The sequence below is a fragment of the Carcharodon carcharias genome, chromosome 20 (assembly GCF_017639515.1).
Source record: "Carcharodon carcharias isolate sCarCar2 chromosome 20, sCarCar2.pri, whole genome shotgun sequence".
In the NCBI taxonomy this organism is placed as follows: domain Eukaryota; kingdom Metazoa; phylum Chordata; class Chondrichthyes; order Lamniformes; family Lamnidae; genus Carcharodon; species Carcharodon carcharias.
Genome location: NC_054486.1, coordinates 88,284,552 through 88,301,619, shown reverse-complemented (window position 1 = coordinate 88,301,619; position 17,068 = coordinate 88,284,552). Strand labels below are relative to the sequence as shown.

The following is a 17,068-nucleotide window of genomic DNA, read 5'->3' as shown; positions in this document are numbered from 1 at the left end:
TGACTCTATTCCCACTAACCAGCTGACCAATCAATTTCCCCTCCTGGTCCCCATTGTTTGCTAATATTGTTAAATGTTCCCATTCTTCAGCTGCTGGTCCTCTGTTCTTTAAACCTGCCATCATCATCACTATCCTCAGGAAAACCAACCCTTAACCCCATCATCCTTGCAAACTACTGTCCCATCTCCAACCTCCCTTTTTTTTCCAAAGTTCTTGAACATATCAAATACTCAAATCTGTATCCATCTTTCCTGGAACTCCATGTTTGAATCCCTTCAATCAGGTTTCCACCCATGCCACAGTGCCAAAGCAGCTCTTACCAAAACCACCAATGACAACCTATGTGACTGTGACAAAAATAAACTATCCTCCTTGTCCTTCTCAACCTTATTGCAGCCTTTGAGAATACAGACTACACAACCACGTCATCCTCCTCCAACACCTCCCCACTGTCATCCAGCTGGGTGGGACAGCTCTCTCTTGGTTCTATTCTTATCTATCCAATTGCAGCCAGAGTATCACTTGCAAAGCTTTTCTTCCCATGCCCACATGGTTATCTCGGGGGCTCTGCAAGCATCTTTCCTTGTCTTCTCCTATTTCTCATCTTCATGCAATCCCTCAGCAATATCATCTGAAAGCACTGCGCTAGTTTCACATCTATACTGATGTCACCTAGTTCTACCTCACAGCCATCTTTCTCAGCTCCTCCACTGTCGCTGAATTATCAGGCTGCTTATGTGACATCCGGTTGCTGGATAAGCAGATTAAACATTGGGAAGACAGAAGCCATGGTCTTTTGTCCCTGCTCCAAACTCCGTTCCCTAGCTACTGGTTCAATTCTCTCCCTGGCAACAACCTGAGGCTGTTCACAATTTTCATGTCATATTTGACCCCAAGATGATCTTCTAACCATGTTTCTACACCATCACTAACATGGCCTATTTCTACCCCCTACCATCAATGCTTCAACCTTTCCACTAATGAAAACCTCATTCATGCCCTTTCCATCTCTAAAACTAACCTTTCCACTGCACTTCTAGTTGGTCTACCACATTCTACCCTCCATAAACTTGAAATCATCCAAAGCTTTGCTGCCCGTGTATTAATTCATGCTATGCGCTCCCTGTGCAGGCTGGGTGGCGGGGGGAGATACCAAAATAGAGAGTGCGCTCTTTCCCGCTTGCACACAAAAGAGCGCACTCATCTCCCTAAGGCTAAGTGCAGCCTCAGGGAGATCGGCTGCACATGTAAAAAAGACAAAAGTAGAAAAATAAAATTTCACTTACATGTCCCCTCTTGTGATAATGTCACATGAGTTGGGACATGTTCATAATTTTTACAAAATCTTTATTAAAATTTTTAAAAGCCTACATGAAACTTCATCCCGGTGGTGGATGAGCTTTCATGTTTTTTCTAGTTCCTGCCGGGGCTCCTGGCCTGCCCGCCAAACTTAAGGTTGAACGGGCAGGACCTTTAGTTACTTAATTGATCCTGTCAGTGGCCTCAATTGGCCATTGACAGGTTGGCGGGCACACAGCTGATTTTGCTGCGCTCCCGCCTTCCTGAAAATTTAAATCGGGTGCTGTGACACCGGGAGTATCCCCCGACGTCACTGTGTGCCGGCGAGCAGACCCCGACCCGCTCGCCAACTCATAAAATTCTGCCCCTTGCGTTCAAATCCCTCCATAGCCTTGCCCCTCCCCATATCTGTAATCTCTTCCAGCCCCACAATAACAACCATGTTCATTTAACTCTGGACACATGAAAGGGTTTTTAAGTAGCAATGTTATTTAGAGATACTTTATCTGCCATCAGCACTAATTAATAAGTTTACCTCAAAGATAAATAATTCTAAAAAATGATTTTGTCCATTAAGCTTCATCCCACAAATCCTTGGCATATTTTAGCCAGCAGATAGAAGATATGTTCCACATAACATTGGAGCATCTCCAATTTTAATTGTTCCACTACTGATGGCCTTGCCTTCAGTTTCCAATGCTCTAAGCTCTGGAATTCCTTCCCTAAACTTCCCTGAGTTTCTACCTCACTTTCCCCCTTTAAGATACTCGTTAAAACCTACTTCTTTGACCAATCTTTTGACCATCTGCCCTAATATCACTTTATGAGGCTCGGTGTCTAACTTTGCTTTATAACATTCCTGTGAAGTGCTTTGGGGCCTTTTATTATGTTAAATATGATGAAGAGGGACAAGTGTACCATAGTCACAGTAAGTGAATACCATTTTTGGCTCTCATTAGGGCCATTTTCGTGCAGTTGTTAGAGTGGAAAATTGATTGGAGGGTTTAAAACAGGGACTAACATGGATCTGGGAGACTGCAACACATTCAAGAATTCGGGAGATGAAAAGGGATTGGAGTTGGGGAAACAAGTTTGCAAGAACAGAGGCACCAAATATAGAATTTTTGAGAACGGGTTGATGTTGAAGTTAAGAAACCCAAAGTTTCTTTGGAACCCCACGCCCCCTCGAGCCTTGGGGTTCAAGCGTACATGCAGGCTGTGAGTGAGCTGCACATGCACAGTTTGGCATCGTCACATTCTTTGGGCCCAGGACATGCCCTGTGCGCCTGTGTTGGAGGAAGAAGAAGAGTGCAAAAACCCAGGTCAGGTGACCAGGTGCGGAGTGCCAGTGTCAGCAAGTGTTCCAAAAAGGACAAGGGAGGGGGACAGGAAGAGGTCTCAAGGAGAGCCCCAGGTAAGGGGCAAGGAAGTGGGACAGGGAGAGGTCCCAAGTATCCCAGAGAGAGGGGCATGGGAGGAGGACAGGGAGAGGCCCTAAAAGGAAGTTCTACAGTAAGGAACAAAGTCAGGGAACAGAAATAGGTCCCACTTAAGCTAACAAAAAGAGAAGAGCAGAGAAACAAGCTCCAATTAAAGATAAGGGCTGTGGATGGCAGAAGTGTGGGCTTGGGAGAAGCCCTGGAGACCCAAGAAGGCAGCCAAAAGTTGGTGATTCCATGGTAAAAGTACCCCTTTGGTGCAGCAGTTTCTGCTTGGCATGGTCAAAGAGTTGAAATTGTGCTTGGTAAGCTGATACTTGAGTGTACTCGGGAATGCAGGGAACAGAATCTCAGAAGACGAGATTAAAACCCCACGAGGTGGGCCGTTGTTGAAGCCATCTAAGTTGGAGTGAATTGGAGTGAATTCCAAAGTGAGATATTCGGAGGTAAAGATTGGAAACCTTCGCGAGAAAGATGGAGTTTCAGTGAGATTGGGTGACTCACAGTGTAAATAGCGCCTGGGTGGGTTGTTAAGAAAGCCATGGAATCTGTTTTGGTCACATCTGTCACTTATTATGTAATGTGATGTGTCCAACCACAGTTTGCCTCTTAATTCACATGCGCCTCATACCTACCCTGAATGTTGGAGTATAAGATAGATATCGTAAATTGTTTTATCTTTCTGATCTTGTATAGTAAAGTTTATTTTTGTTCAAAGCCCATGGAATCTTGTGGTTTTCTTCATTAAGCAGGTGTTTTTTTAAACTCTTTCACAGTACGTGGGCCTCCCTGGCTAGGCCAGCATTCTTATTGAATACCCTGATTGCCCTTGAGAAGGTAGTGGTGAGCTTCCTTCTTAAACCGCTGCAGTCAATACGGTGACAGTACATCCTTAAGAGCTGGTAGGGAGGGAGTTCCAGGATTTTGACCCCGTGACAGTGAAGAAATGGTAATATAGTTCCACGTCAGGATGGTTAGTGGCTTGGAGGGGAACTTCCAGGTGGAGGTGTTCCCATCTATTTGCACCTCTTGTCCTTCTAGGTGGTAGGGGTCGCGGGTTTGGAAGCTGCTGTCAAAGGAGCCTTGGTGAGTTGCTGCAGTGCATCTTGCAGATGGTACACACTGCTGCCAATGTGAGTTGGTGGTGGAGGTAGTAAATGTTTATGGATGGGGTGCTAATCAAGCGGGCTGCTTTGTCCTGGATGGTGTCGGGCTTCTTGAGTGTTGTTGGAGCTGGACTCATCCAGGTAAGTGGAGAATATTGCATCACACTCCTGACTTGAGCCTTGTAGATGGTGGACAGGCTTTGGGGAGTCAGGAGGTGAGTTACTCTCTGCAAAATTCCCAGCCTCTGATTTGCTCTTGTAGTCACAGTATTTATATGGCAGGTCCAGTTCAGTTTCTGGTCAATGGTAACCCCCAGGATGTTGATAGTGAGGGGTTCATGAATAGTAATACCATTCTGAAGGATTTTCCCCTTGGCGATTTGGGGGCAGGGCCCGCTCGCTGAAGGGAAAATGACACGGGATGATGTCAGGAGGAACCCCCGACGTCATCCCGGTCCATTTAAATCTTCAGGAAGTCGGGCGGACAGCAAAATCAGCTGTCCGCCCGCCGACCTGTCAATGGCCAATTAAGGCCATTGACAGGCTAATTAACCTTGTTGAAGGCCCTGTCCATCCAAGCTTAAGGCTGGCGGGCAGGCCAGGAACCCCGGCGGGTTCCAGATTATTCATGAAACTTCATCCACTGGCAGGATGAAGTTTCATGTCCGTTTTTTAAAATTTAATAAACTTTATGTGTTTCTTATTAACATGTCCCATCTCGTGTGACTTTGTCACATGAGAGGGACATATTAATAATTTTAATATTTCTCTATTTTTTGACTTTTCTTATCTGTCAGTAAACTCCCTGAGACAGGACTTTGCCTCAGGGAGCAGTGCGCTCTTTGACAGTTGGGGATTCCCTCCCACCCCCGCACAGGAAGCGCATAGTGCTTCCTGTCGGGCAGGCCGCTGGGCGGGCCTTAATGAGCCCGCCCACTAAAAATGGCGGTGGGCCCCATTTTGGTGGTGGGGGTCGGTTGACCACCCACCGCCGAGCCAGTGGGGCCCGCTCTCCCATCGAGGGCTAAATTCTGCCCATTGAGTGTCAAGAGGAGATGGTTGGATTCTTTCTTGTTGGAAATGATCGTTGCTTGGCATCTGTGTGGAGCAAATGTTACTTGCCACTTATTAGCCCAGTGTTCTAAATCTCAAACTTTGCTTTAAACAAAATGCTTCCGGTCACTAACTGGATCCTACCAACAATGTGGGGACCTGGCCAAGGATCATAACAAAACGTTGAAGCACTAAAATTATTTGATAAAGTTGTAATCAGAAATGGTATAAATAATAGCAATAAAGTTAGCTGTCACATCATGATCCCCACAGTTGCTTGCATGCAGGTCCCACTAGCAAATTTTATATGTCCAGTATCAGGTCTGATGCTCCACAAATATATGCCTGTGTTGCAACAGAATTGCAAGAGACATAGCGCAGGGAATTTCAAGCAGATCCCAAAACGGGCACCAAGTTACTGGAGCAGCCGCTCCACCTGTCTGTTGATGCTGCCTTGAAACCAAAGCCATTTTGTGGTCCAAGTCTCATTAACATGTTGCTGGTGAGTTGCGGGCACCAATTCTGGGAAGGCAGCAGATCAGCTGGTTCCCACTCTTCCTGCTCCTGGGTCCACCAGAAATAAAGAAAGTTTGCTAGGTCATCTTTTGAGTGCCTCCTCCTTGATAAGGCCACTTCAATGTCTTGTATAACTGGCTGGAGGATGCCTGGTGCATGCTCTGCCTGTTTGTGGCTATAAATTATAATCATGCTTACACAACTGTTATAGGAGCCCGACTGACATATGAAGCAATCTTGTTCCAGACCTATTTATGGGCCTGTCTTTAAATTGCATCAGGAAGACCATGCCAACTGCGGGGTGGCCATAGTGCAATCCCACCTCCCTCCCTCCAATGCCGCAACCATCACCAATTTGCAATTGCCAGTCTCCTGTTTTACAAAAAAGAAATGGACAGGCAGCAGTTGAAAATCTTCCCATAAAAGTATTCTACCTGTCTCCTGTCTGCATTAAAGATTAGTTGTAGGTGCATGAGAGGACCAAGGTAAAACAGCTACTGCACACTGAAGTGTCAGGTTCCTACATGTAAACAGTGAATTCCTGCTCTCAGCCATATGCCATAGACTGGCCACATGTTCCTTTCAGGGAGAGAAAGAGGCAACATTAGACAGCCTGTCACCCTGGATCACTGCAGTTCTTTTTATTGCTGGCTGAAACTGCAGCTTGAGTGAAAACTAATGATTAATGAAGGCCAATGATTCCGGTATGTCTTCAGCCATGGGAATTTGAGACTGGAAAAAAGGCATAAAATAAACTCAGAAGTTAAACCAGTTTAGTGAAAACATGACTGAGATGTTTTTGCGTACATTACTATAAAAACAAAGGCAAGTAAATACCTTTCTGCTTGACCAGGAAAAAGGGTACTTGATGCCAGTCTGAAATGAAAAATCATCAGTAATGTTACTCATCTGTACATAAAACATGAGTTATTCAGTTATTTTCATATCAAAACATGCATTCAGATGAAATATCAGAAAAGTACTGACGGTGCTGTTTTGCTAAAAATGCACCAGAGGCAGCCAACTTTCAAAGTTCCATCAATACTTATAAAGCATTTTAAACATGGCAGACATCAAAAACCATTATAATGGTTACCTTCCAACTGACTGCAGAATATCAAGCAACAAGGGGGCAGCTAAGTCTGGGCTCAAGTGAGTGAACGTTGAAAGCACAACAATAGCCAATCCCAAAGTTTCTTCATCATATTCTTCAAGAACAGCTCCACAGTCAAGGCACCTGTACCAAAGAATGAAACTGTTAGCATGTTCTTCTAAGTATGAACCAGCAACCCACAAGTTATGAGTTCAAATCCTACATAGCAGGTTGAAAAACTGACAAGAGCCGGATCAATAATTTGCAGGGCATCAAGAAAATTTGGAACCTATCCACACCATCCCTAATGGCAAGTATCAGGCCTTACATGCAACCAACCTGCAAATTCAGTCTCACCCACTTCTGACACTATTTATAAATGCTAGAATATTTTGATACAGTTATGTGTGTTTTTCTGTCATGTAATTTTTGCCAGTGGCTCCATATCTGAATGGGGTTCTTTGATATTGGTCCCATAGGTCCAGATGTTAATTTTTCCATTGAAGCCAGTTTCAATGTGGTCCACACACCAAGAAAGAAAATTACCATGAAAACTCCTGGACTGTTGTATAAATACAATTGATTCACTCTCCTCCACACTAGGTGTGTACAAACACTACCTGGGTGGAGTTATATGTTAAATACATTTCTCTTCTATTTATACTTAATACATGACAACCTCACTGCTATTTGTACAATGTTCAGTGACTACTTCTATTTATTTTGCATTTGGTCGGTTTTTATTAGGATATTGTATGCAGGGTTTGATTGCTCTGTTTGTATCCGCATAAAACTTGAAAAACTGCAAATATTAAGGAGGTCATTTTCCGACTACACTTTGATAGAGGGGAACTTGTCCTATTTCTCGACGTATGCCAGAAAATCACACTGGCAGTGATGAACTATCTCACTGTCAGCACGCACTCAGAAAATTTAGGCTAAACAGTTGAAATAGCAAGGCACAGTTCTCAATGCTCCAAGTGTATTGTGCCTATCCTTTTGTAGAAAGCCTTGATGCATCCTATTGCTGCTTCACATTGAAGTTTGAACTGATAATTGTTTTAGAGTGCAGCCTACATGAGGAAACATCTGCAAAAATATAAGTCCTTTTAAAGTACTTTCGCTTCGTCTACCTCTGCCCACCATATTTATAATCATTCAGATGTGTAACCCACAAGAAAACAGGCACACACACTTATCAGTGCAATTTCAGCTATATAACTCAAATGTGGCAAAGACACTATCAATTTCTTTTTGTGACAAATGCTGTACAACAATGGGTATTTCTGTTATTGAGTGTTGTATCATCTGCATTTTTTTTAAAGAAAAAAAATTGCATATTCATTGAGGGATATTTCAGTATATAGTCAGTAAACGCTTTGCCAAAAAGGCATTAATAAATTTATGTTCTTACCTATCTGACATTAGAGTTGGCTGATCATCTGTAAATTCCTCTGGTGCAGGAACAAACATGCTGACTATGCTCTGTGCTGAGAGCAAACTAGATTTCGTAGCACCTGTGAAAATAACAGGCATTTACAAATGTTGCAATATGTATAAACGCGAGATACTTAAATATTTAAAATCTGTTCAAAAAAGATCTATTTCACTCAGTTTTTACAGATTTTGATCTTTTTTAATTGAATAAGTAAAGGTGTAAAGGGCTATTTCAGACTACACTGAAAACATCCAAATTAATCTGAGTCAGATGGCTTTATAGCATCATTTTACAGGTCTTGTGCTGCTGGGAACTTGAGATGGCTTCCTGCCAGAATATAACTCAGTGCTGAACAATGGGATTACATGGGGCTTGATAATGTTACACAACAAAGCTTAGTTGTCTGCTGTTGTAAAACTTATTGGTGAAGAATCACAAAATTGGCTCCAAAACAAAACATGCAGCTTCATTGGAAGATGGAACTCTTTAAACTTTTATGTCAGACCTGAGTGACAAAACATAGCTACTTAGCCGACTAGTCTTTGTTGATGAATGCAACATTTTTTTTCGTTTGTATTTGTCTTGAATGGGCAAAAAAATAAATTTTTTGAAATGTGTAAGAATGAAATTATTATATACATAAGAGAAGGCTAAGAGGCTCTTTTGGATGGTATATCTGTGACAAATGGCTGCATTACGAGTGTGTGCTTATTAACCACAATGCTTTGTTTCTTTTTATAAATTATATATGCATGTGTCTATAGTAGCCATGCATGTCTTGCCAAACCAGCCCCTAAGAATTCAGGTTAACAGTTTCGCCTAAATTTATGTCCACCAAGTTAGCAGGTTAAATATATTTTTATTCTTTCCTTCAGCAACAACTTAAAATGTATTAAATGTAATAGTTAGAGTAAAGAGTATCTTGATCAAGGGACTTTTCTTGAATTTGGTGTAATAATGTCCATGCTTGGTATTTTGCCAGCGCTACCAGGGATCTCATAGAACACAGAAACATAGAAAGATTTAGGGCACAGATTGAGGCAATTCAACCCATTTGGTCTTGTGTAATAAATGGCAACATCTAAGCAAAGCTGCCAGTTCTGATAAGACCAGTGGGCAGGAAGAAACAATGTACAAATGGGTTTTCCCAGCTGCTGGCTCTGCAAATCTGTAGTTCATTTCATTGTTGCTGCCTGCTGTGCAAAGCCCCCTGTGCTGGGAGCCACATGCTTTGACATGGCACGAGGCTTAACAGAGTAACAGCTTAAATGTCATCTCCTTTATTATGAAACTGACGGCACATTTTAAGCAGTGCTAATTAACAACAATGGGTACATGAATTTTCTGCATGGATTTTACATGGGCTTTGCAGACCAATTTTAATTTAAAAATTGTCTCAAAAGTTTCAACTATGAGAAAGCAATATTAACTACAGCAGCAATGAGCAAAAGGATCCATAGTCGATTTCTTTTCAATTTTCTGTTTTTAAGCACAGTTAGAAGCCTCTGCATTACCTGAACAATACACAGCCTTGAGCAGTAGAACAGGGCACTACAATGCACACCTCCATTTTGTGCTCCACCTTACTACCCAGACAAAAGTTATAAACTCAGTCATATGTAAAACCTAATGCAAATCCACATTTCATTTTGGGAAAAGCTTTCATTTCATTCTAGTACTCACACAACATATATCTGATCCCATTCAAATAGTACCTATAGGTAAGCACTGAATATAAAATAATTACCTGGGGATAAAATTTTATCATACCCTTTTTATCTAACATATATTTTTAGAATTCTGCACTAATTTTGACCTCAGAAAATCATCCCTGTGGCACCAGTGAGAATTTCCCCATTTTCCACATCAACAACCCTTATAGCCTAAGAAATTACATTCACAAAGGAGAAAGTAAAATTAGCAAAAACACACTTTCACCAAAGCAATAAACAGAACAGGGTTAGAGGACATAGGGTGGCAGGAGGCACATGTGAAGCATAAATGCCACTGGCATAGGCCAGCTGGGCCAAGTGGTCTCTTTCTGTGCCATAATTTCTAAATAATAATACTCGTGTGACTTGGAAAAAAATACACAAAGGCTACATATTTAGAAAGAAACATTATTTATGTAGCACCTTATCATGATCTCAGGATGTTCCAAAGAGCTCCACAACGACTTCACTGTTTTTGTGTAGACAATTGCAGCAGTCAATTTACACTTAGCAATATCCCACAAACTTTATATGTGACAAGTGATTATTCAACCGGTTTATGGTCATGTTAGGTTGTGTGAGGAATGTTTGTTAGGGCACTGAGAGAATTTCTGCTGTGCAAATGGTGCCATGGATCCTTTACATTGACTTAAACAGAGAGTCAGGTAGTAAACCTGATCCAAAATACCGCAACCCCAAAATATGGCTGGACTTCCTCAATTCCGCACTTATACGTACTTTAAACCTGGAGTGCAGCTTGAACCTCCAAACCCTCTGACTCAAATGCGAAAGTGCTATCAACTAAACCAAACTGATTCTTGGCTGCCAAACAACACAGAAGAACACTATTATTTGTGGCATGATAGCTAACAGCAAAATGCACTTAAAATTAAATGTGTTTGGAAATAAAATGCCATTAGGTTAAAAGCTAATTGATTGAAAAATGTCTGTTTGTTTTTCCTTAAAATATATTAAAAATTACTTCTTGTCTGCAAGTGTTCCAAAATAAATTTCCATAACATTTTTGACAGCATTCGATTTTTTACATCTATTTATGAAGTTCTTATTTAAAATGAAACCTACTTATAGTTGGGAAATTCAACAAAATGCAGGGATCAGAATGGCTGGGTCATTGACTCTAGTGCCATATTCATTCCCATTTCTTTGTGTTGGAAAGTAACTGCCCTCTGAAATGGCCTTGCAAGCCATCCAGTTGTATCCAGTTGTGGCTCACCACCATCTTCACAAAGACAATTAGGGAAGGGCAATAAATGCTGGCCTTCTCATTGAACAAAATCCATCACAGACTGTTTAACGTAATGGTTATGTCCAGAGCAAATATCTCATGATTCTATTCCATAGAACATCCAACAGAGGAGTGAGATGTTACGTTCTCCCCACTCCTTAAGTGGAGGTTATTGGTGTCCCCAGAATACATTCTTTGTAAAAGGGTCATTTAAAAAGTGAAATGTTTAAATTTTCTTCAGAGTCCTGGTTCCAATGCTGACCTGAATCTCGAGGTGGTCCCCTATCCACAATTTAGTGGAAAAGGCTGGATTTTCGGGGAGATGGGGAGGCTCTGGGACCTTTGAAAAGACATATGGATCCAGGACTTCTGCCCCCATTTCCGGCAGGTCCCATTTTTACTCCAGCAATGAACTTAACCTGCAGTGTATGTCCCACAACTTTATGGTGAAGGTATAAATGCTCATAAGGGTGGCAAGGTATATAGGACTGTCATTATTACTGCTTGACTGCTTCCACAATCTGTCATTATCACAATGGGAGGCTGTAAGTTCACAGTTAGACTTGGCACTCAGCAGCCCCTGTGGCTGTCTCCAATCTACATCCGGGACAACACGTTCTTACCCGAAGCCCTGGAGCGAAAATTGGGCCATTCAAGGCACTTTTCCCTGGAGGCAAAGCTCCAGAAAAGCAAGAGGGGTCTTTTAACCAGCCTTTCTCAGCACTGGGCAACCCCTGTGGTCACCTCTTGTCTGGCACTGGGCCCAATTCCAGCAGTCACCCGTCACCCCCAAAATGAAAATCAGGCCGTTCAAGGCACTCTTATCTGAGGTAGGTGCGCCAAGCTGAGGAATTTCCCAACTCCCACTACTTGCATCCAAGATGAAAATTCAGCCCATTGTATGCCTCCTCTGACCAGGTGGAGTGCCAGAATGCCGGGGAAGTAGGAATTATCTTATTTTATCTTCCCTCCCAGGCCCTTTTCACTAAAGAGGTTATTAAAGGATTAGCTGTCTTTGATGTGTATTGTGGTGTGTTTTTTAGGGGATTAAGTGTTTGAGGAGATTTAAAAGTATTGAATGGGGGGCTTTAATGGATGACAGCTTTTTTTTATTCATTCATGGGATATGGGCATCACTGGCTAGGCCAGCATTTATTGGCCATCCCTAACTGACCTTGTTTAGAGGGCATTTAAGAGTCAACTACATTGCTGTAAGCCTGGAGTCACATGTAGGTCAGGACAGCAGATTTCCTTCCCTAAAGGGCATTAGTGAACCAGATGGGTTTTTATTGCAATCAACAGTGGTTTCATGGTCATCATCAGACTTTTAATTCCAGATTTTTTTATTGAATTCAAATTTCACTATCTGCCATGATGGGGTTTGAGCCCAGGCTCCCAAAGCATTACCCTGGGTCTCTAGATTACTAGTCCAGTGACAATACCACTATGCCACCACCTCACCAAACTTTTATACAGTGAACTCTGTTATAGATACTTAGAACTTTATTTTATTTCACCACAGCATGTCTTCTGAGACCTTTCCATGATAGCTATTGGGTGAGTTGGCATGGAGGATGTAAGGGCAAAGGGTAGTGGTTGCAGGCATGGGCTGGCTTGAGTTTGCACTAAGTTGGCATGGGGCTATAAGGAGTCTTGGGCATGAATGGAGAAGCATGGGTTGGCATGGACGAAATGTGGGCCATTGAGGGTGGATGGAGGGGCATGGGTTCTCATGGAGTGTATGAGGGACCATTGGGAATGGGTGATGGCATAGATGGGGCTTGGGGAGTGGGTGGGGGTGAGGGGTGAGAGCCAGAGGCTTAATATTAAAGACCAGAGCTGGGATGAAGTCCCATAGGACTGAGATGGGCCTTTTAACCAGCCCACCTCAGCACTCGGCAGCCCCTGTGGCCACCTCCAATCTACATCCAGAGCAACAGGTTCTCACCCAAAGCCCGTGGGAGTGAATATTGAGCCATTCAAGGCAATTTTCCCCTGGAGACAAAGCTCCAGAGAAACAAGAGGGGCCTTTCAACCAACCCGTCTCAGCACTGGGCAGCCTCTGTGGCCACCTCCTATCTGTGTGGCAGTGGGCCCAACTCCAGCATGCACCCCGCTGCCCCCGGCTGTTCAAGGCACTCTCACCCAAGGTAGGTGCGCCAAGCTGAGGAATTTCCCAACTCCCACTACCTGCCTCCAAGATAAAAATCCAGCCATAGCATTGCCACCTCTGACCAGGTGGAGTGCCTGAATGCCAGAAAAGCAGGAACTATCTTATGTTCACTCCCAGGCCCTTTTTACCTCCGACATCAGGTTTGGGGCCAATCAGAAATGCTGAATTAAGGAAGGGAATTAGCTTACCCAGGTCTCATCCCAATCTGCAGACTTTTGGACTCTGGACAAAAATATGGTGGGATATGCCAGAAGAACTGCAGGTCTTTAGAACCAAATAAATTGAAAGGCAACATCAAAAAATCGGATCCTGCTCTGTGATGCTTTGAGTGCAGAGGAATCATTTAGTTAGTTTGGGTCTCTTATTTATCAGTGGCAATATCAATATTAGGAGAACACTTATTGTTTAGTTTCAATTAGATTTTCAAGCATTTAAACTTTCAGCATGTTCAACTGGAAGGATTAAAACAACTTTTAACAACTGTGATTTTGAACTTGAATTACAAATTAATGTGTAAAATTGGGAGGTTATTTCTGGAGGCATAATGTTTCAAAAAGGTGGAAAGGGCAAAAAGCAAATATCATGCAGCCCTTTAAAAAAAAATAAGCTAACAAAGATTTGGAGTTTGATTTGTGAAAGCATATGTAGCAGCCTTAATGGAATTAGGTTTCATTCCTACAATATCATGTTTGATATTCAAAATGAACCAGCAATTGTGAAAGCATTTTTTACAATGCCTGTTGAATGCTATAATCAAACCATTTGCAACACTTTACATTAGAGAAATCTCCCATCATGACGAATGTTTTTCCTGGTTATCATGACGCTCCACTATACTCAGCAAAAGTGCTCAGACATGACATAATGAACACTGATATGAATCAGCAATCTTGACATGTTTGCAATATCACAGTTTGACTACGTGCATACCATAATGTAGAACATACTAACCAGTGTCCCAGTTACTGATGTTGTGAGGTACACTGGACTGGTGTTCCAGTTGTCTCTTCATTAACAGGTTCAGTGTCAGGGCCCCCAGAGATCCCCTTTGCATTTGCCTATATTGAACTAAACATGGCAATAAAAACAAATACTGAAACAGGTGGAGTTGGTGTGAAGTAAATGGAACTCAATGCTCAAGTAAATGGTAATGTCATAGTTGATCATTTGTTTTTAATCCTTTACTAATACTGTTCTGATACCAGTTTACAGTGAGGCCTGTAGTTAATGGGGTCATATTTATCCATCAGTAAGGGGATGGTTAAAATACATCGATCTCATTTTGACTGCTAACTTCTCTAAAATGGATATTCAAATTTGATTAAACACCGTATCAAATTCAGTATTTGGTATATAATTTGACAAAAATAAAAAGATATGCACGGCCAGGAATTCCATCAGAGTTGCTCCCCCTCCACCAAACATAACTTCTCCAGATGTGAAAGCAGAATTTCTGTCATACTACTGGTGAAATCACAGCAGAAGAGTGAAAGCAGCTCTGTGAAATTCCTGGCCTGTCAGCCAAAGGATTTTACCACATCAGGAATTTTATGACCAACAGATCAAAATAGATGAAAGACCATCACTTCATAGGTAAAATTGTGACACATGCATGACTTGAAACTCACTATTGCCATTCAGATTCATTGATCCATAAACAGCGCAGTTTGGCAACGTTTTAGGAGACCATGCAGTACAATACTGAAGTAAAAGATAGTAATTCAGCACAAAATCTATGTAATGATTATACTGATATTCACTTCTTAAGTCTGGCAGACATAATTGGATTTCGAAATTGAAGCCACCCATAGCAAATCAGAGCATCAAGAAAGAGTACCAATATACAGTACTCATCAATTGATGATCAGACCCTAAGGCATTTAGATGCAACAATCTGACCTGACTATCTGTCTTGGCTGTTTTACAAGGACCTACTCATTCATAGTCCTATATTAAATTTCTTCATAATATCCTGGCTGTTACCAACACAATTGCAGACATACACATGCATACACATACATGCACATATAGAATTAAAGAGGACACTTTTAATCTAACCCACCCTTTGGGGTAGCTAGGAGATCAGATGCAATGCAGATTTTACACCCAGCTCCCATTTCCTGATTTTATTCCCCATTGAAGCCAATGGAGTGAAAGATTTGGCAGGGTGTATAACTGGCTTCTACTCGATTCCATGGGTTTCTTGCACAACCAATTGGGTTAAAAACACCCCCAAAGTTTCAGTAGATCTTACATACAAGCCTGACTGAAAATGATATTGAATGTTTTATACAATTTTTCATTAGAATGACAATGTATTGTGGTTAAAAGTAGAAGATATTCTATTCGGCCAAAAAATAATTATCCTTTTTTCTGCTCAGAGCAGTTATGGAGAAGACATTTTTGTAAACTAAATGTGAAGATATGTTTTTTTTTGTTGAGGGGTTTGTGGGTGAAGTGTCAATTCCACCAGCCAGGTCAGTTAGCCTCACTGAATTTTCTGTCCAGTCAGAGCTGCTGAATTCCTGCCGGGTAATGATTTACACCAGGAGTTCATATTCATAACAAAGCAAATGACACATATCTCTAGGCTACCAGATGTGAAACCTATTTTGTTCCGGCTAGGTGCAACAGAGAGGTAATATTTAATGGGCTGCCAAGTGTACTTCTTGCAGTGCAAATGGTATTTCAGTACACATAAACAGCACTGCATATGTACATAGGGTGTTTTTCTTTCATTTAGAAAAGGAAAGGCACATTCAATCCATAGAGTGGGTCAAATTGAGTGAAACATGGAACTCTGTTGTAGTTGTCTACTTCCCTTGGTTCAAGAATGACGTCTACTCAGGGTTACAAGTTTCTGCCATGGACCTTCATGTAGCTGAACAGGCTGATTCTCAACCTGCATATCTTGTGTAGGGCATACCACGACATAATGGGATCCAGAAGGTAGAGTTAATTCTTTTTTTTCCCCCTCTCTGCTGCCACTCTGCCTCATCATTAAGACATTGGGACTCAAAGCATGTTGCAGCTCAATGGACAAGCTGTCGCCATTCTGAATGATTGGTAGCAAGCTCCTCCCAGTCATTAAGGACAATGCCGCCATACTTCAAGTATAGCTTCAGAGTGTCTTTGAAGTGTATTTTTTGTCCTGCCCTGGAACATTGACGTTTGAGAATTGAGATACAGGACTTGTCAGGGGGACCATCTGGACACAGTGTCAAGTCCATCGAGGTTGGACTTGAAATGCTCAAAAAGGACACTAGCATTTATTCAACAGTCTCCATTAAATCCAGAGGATGGTGCGGAAGCATTACTGGTGGAATTTCTTGAGCTGTTTTACGTGTCGCTGAAACACAGTCCAGGCCTCACTGTAAGACAGCAGTGTGGTGATGACAACTGCTCTGTACACTAGGACTTTGCTGACTTGCAGAGGTCTTTGATGTCAAATACTCGCTACCATAGCTTGAAGAAGGCTGAGCTGACGCAGCTGATCCAGTGTTGGATCTCCTCGTCAATGGTGGTCTTTTTAGAAAGGTGGCTGCTTAGCTAAGGGAAGTGCTCAACATATTCCAGAGTCTCTCCTTCAACATATAGCTGACCAGGTATGGGTTGATATATGAGTTTTGTTTGGCAACATTCAAGGACAGGTCGAGTTTCTTGTATGCAGAATTGAAGAGATCAAGAGTGGCTTGAAAATCTGGTGAAGAGTGGACAATGACACTGCACTCAGCCACAAACATGTATGTCTATGATGATCAGTTTAGTTTTGGCATAGAGGTGATCGAGCTTAAAGTGTTTTCCATTTAGACTGTATTTAATATTCACACCAAGGCAATTATTTTTTGATGAAATGAATAGCCACTGTCAAGTAGATTGTAAATAGTATGGGGGCTTGACTCCAGCCCGGGTTTTGAAGGTATTTCAGACCTCCCACTCAAGACAGTTGTAATCAAATCATCATGAAGCAATTGCAGGATTGTGATGAAGTT

The 17,068-nt window shown here is 42.0% G+C and overlaps 1 protein-coding gene across 1 annotated transcript in view; it reads right to left on the bottom strand.

Moving 5' to 3' along the window:
- Positions 1–17,068, bottom strand: part of LOC121292358 (protein unc-79 homolog) — a 192,398-nt gene that overhangs the window by 42,746 nt on the left and 132,584 nt on the right. The window contains exons 33-36 of the mRNA XM_041214209.1: positions 14,028–14,144; positions 7,922–8,024; positions 6,511–6,651; positions 6,252–6,290 (exon numbers count right to left, since the gene is read on the bottom strand). Coding sequence (XP_041070143.1) covers positions 6,252–6,290; positions 6,511–6,651; positions 7,922–8,024; positions 14,028–14,144 — 400 coding nt within the window. The remainder of the gene's footprint in view (positions 1–6,251; positions 6,291–6,510; positions 6,652–7,921; positions 8,025–14,027; positions 14,145–17,068) is intronic.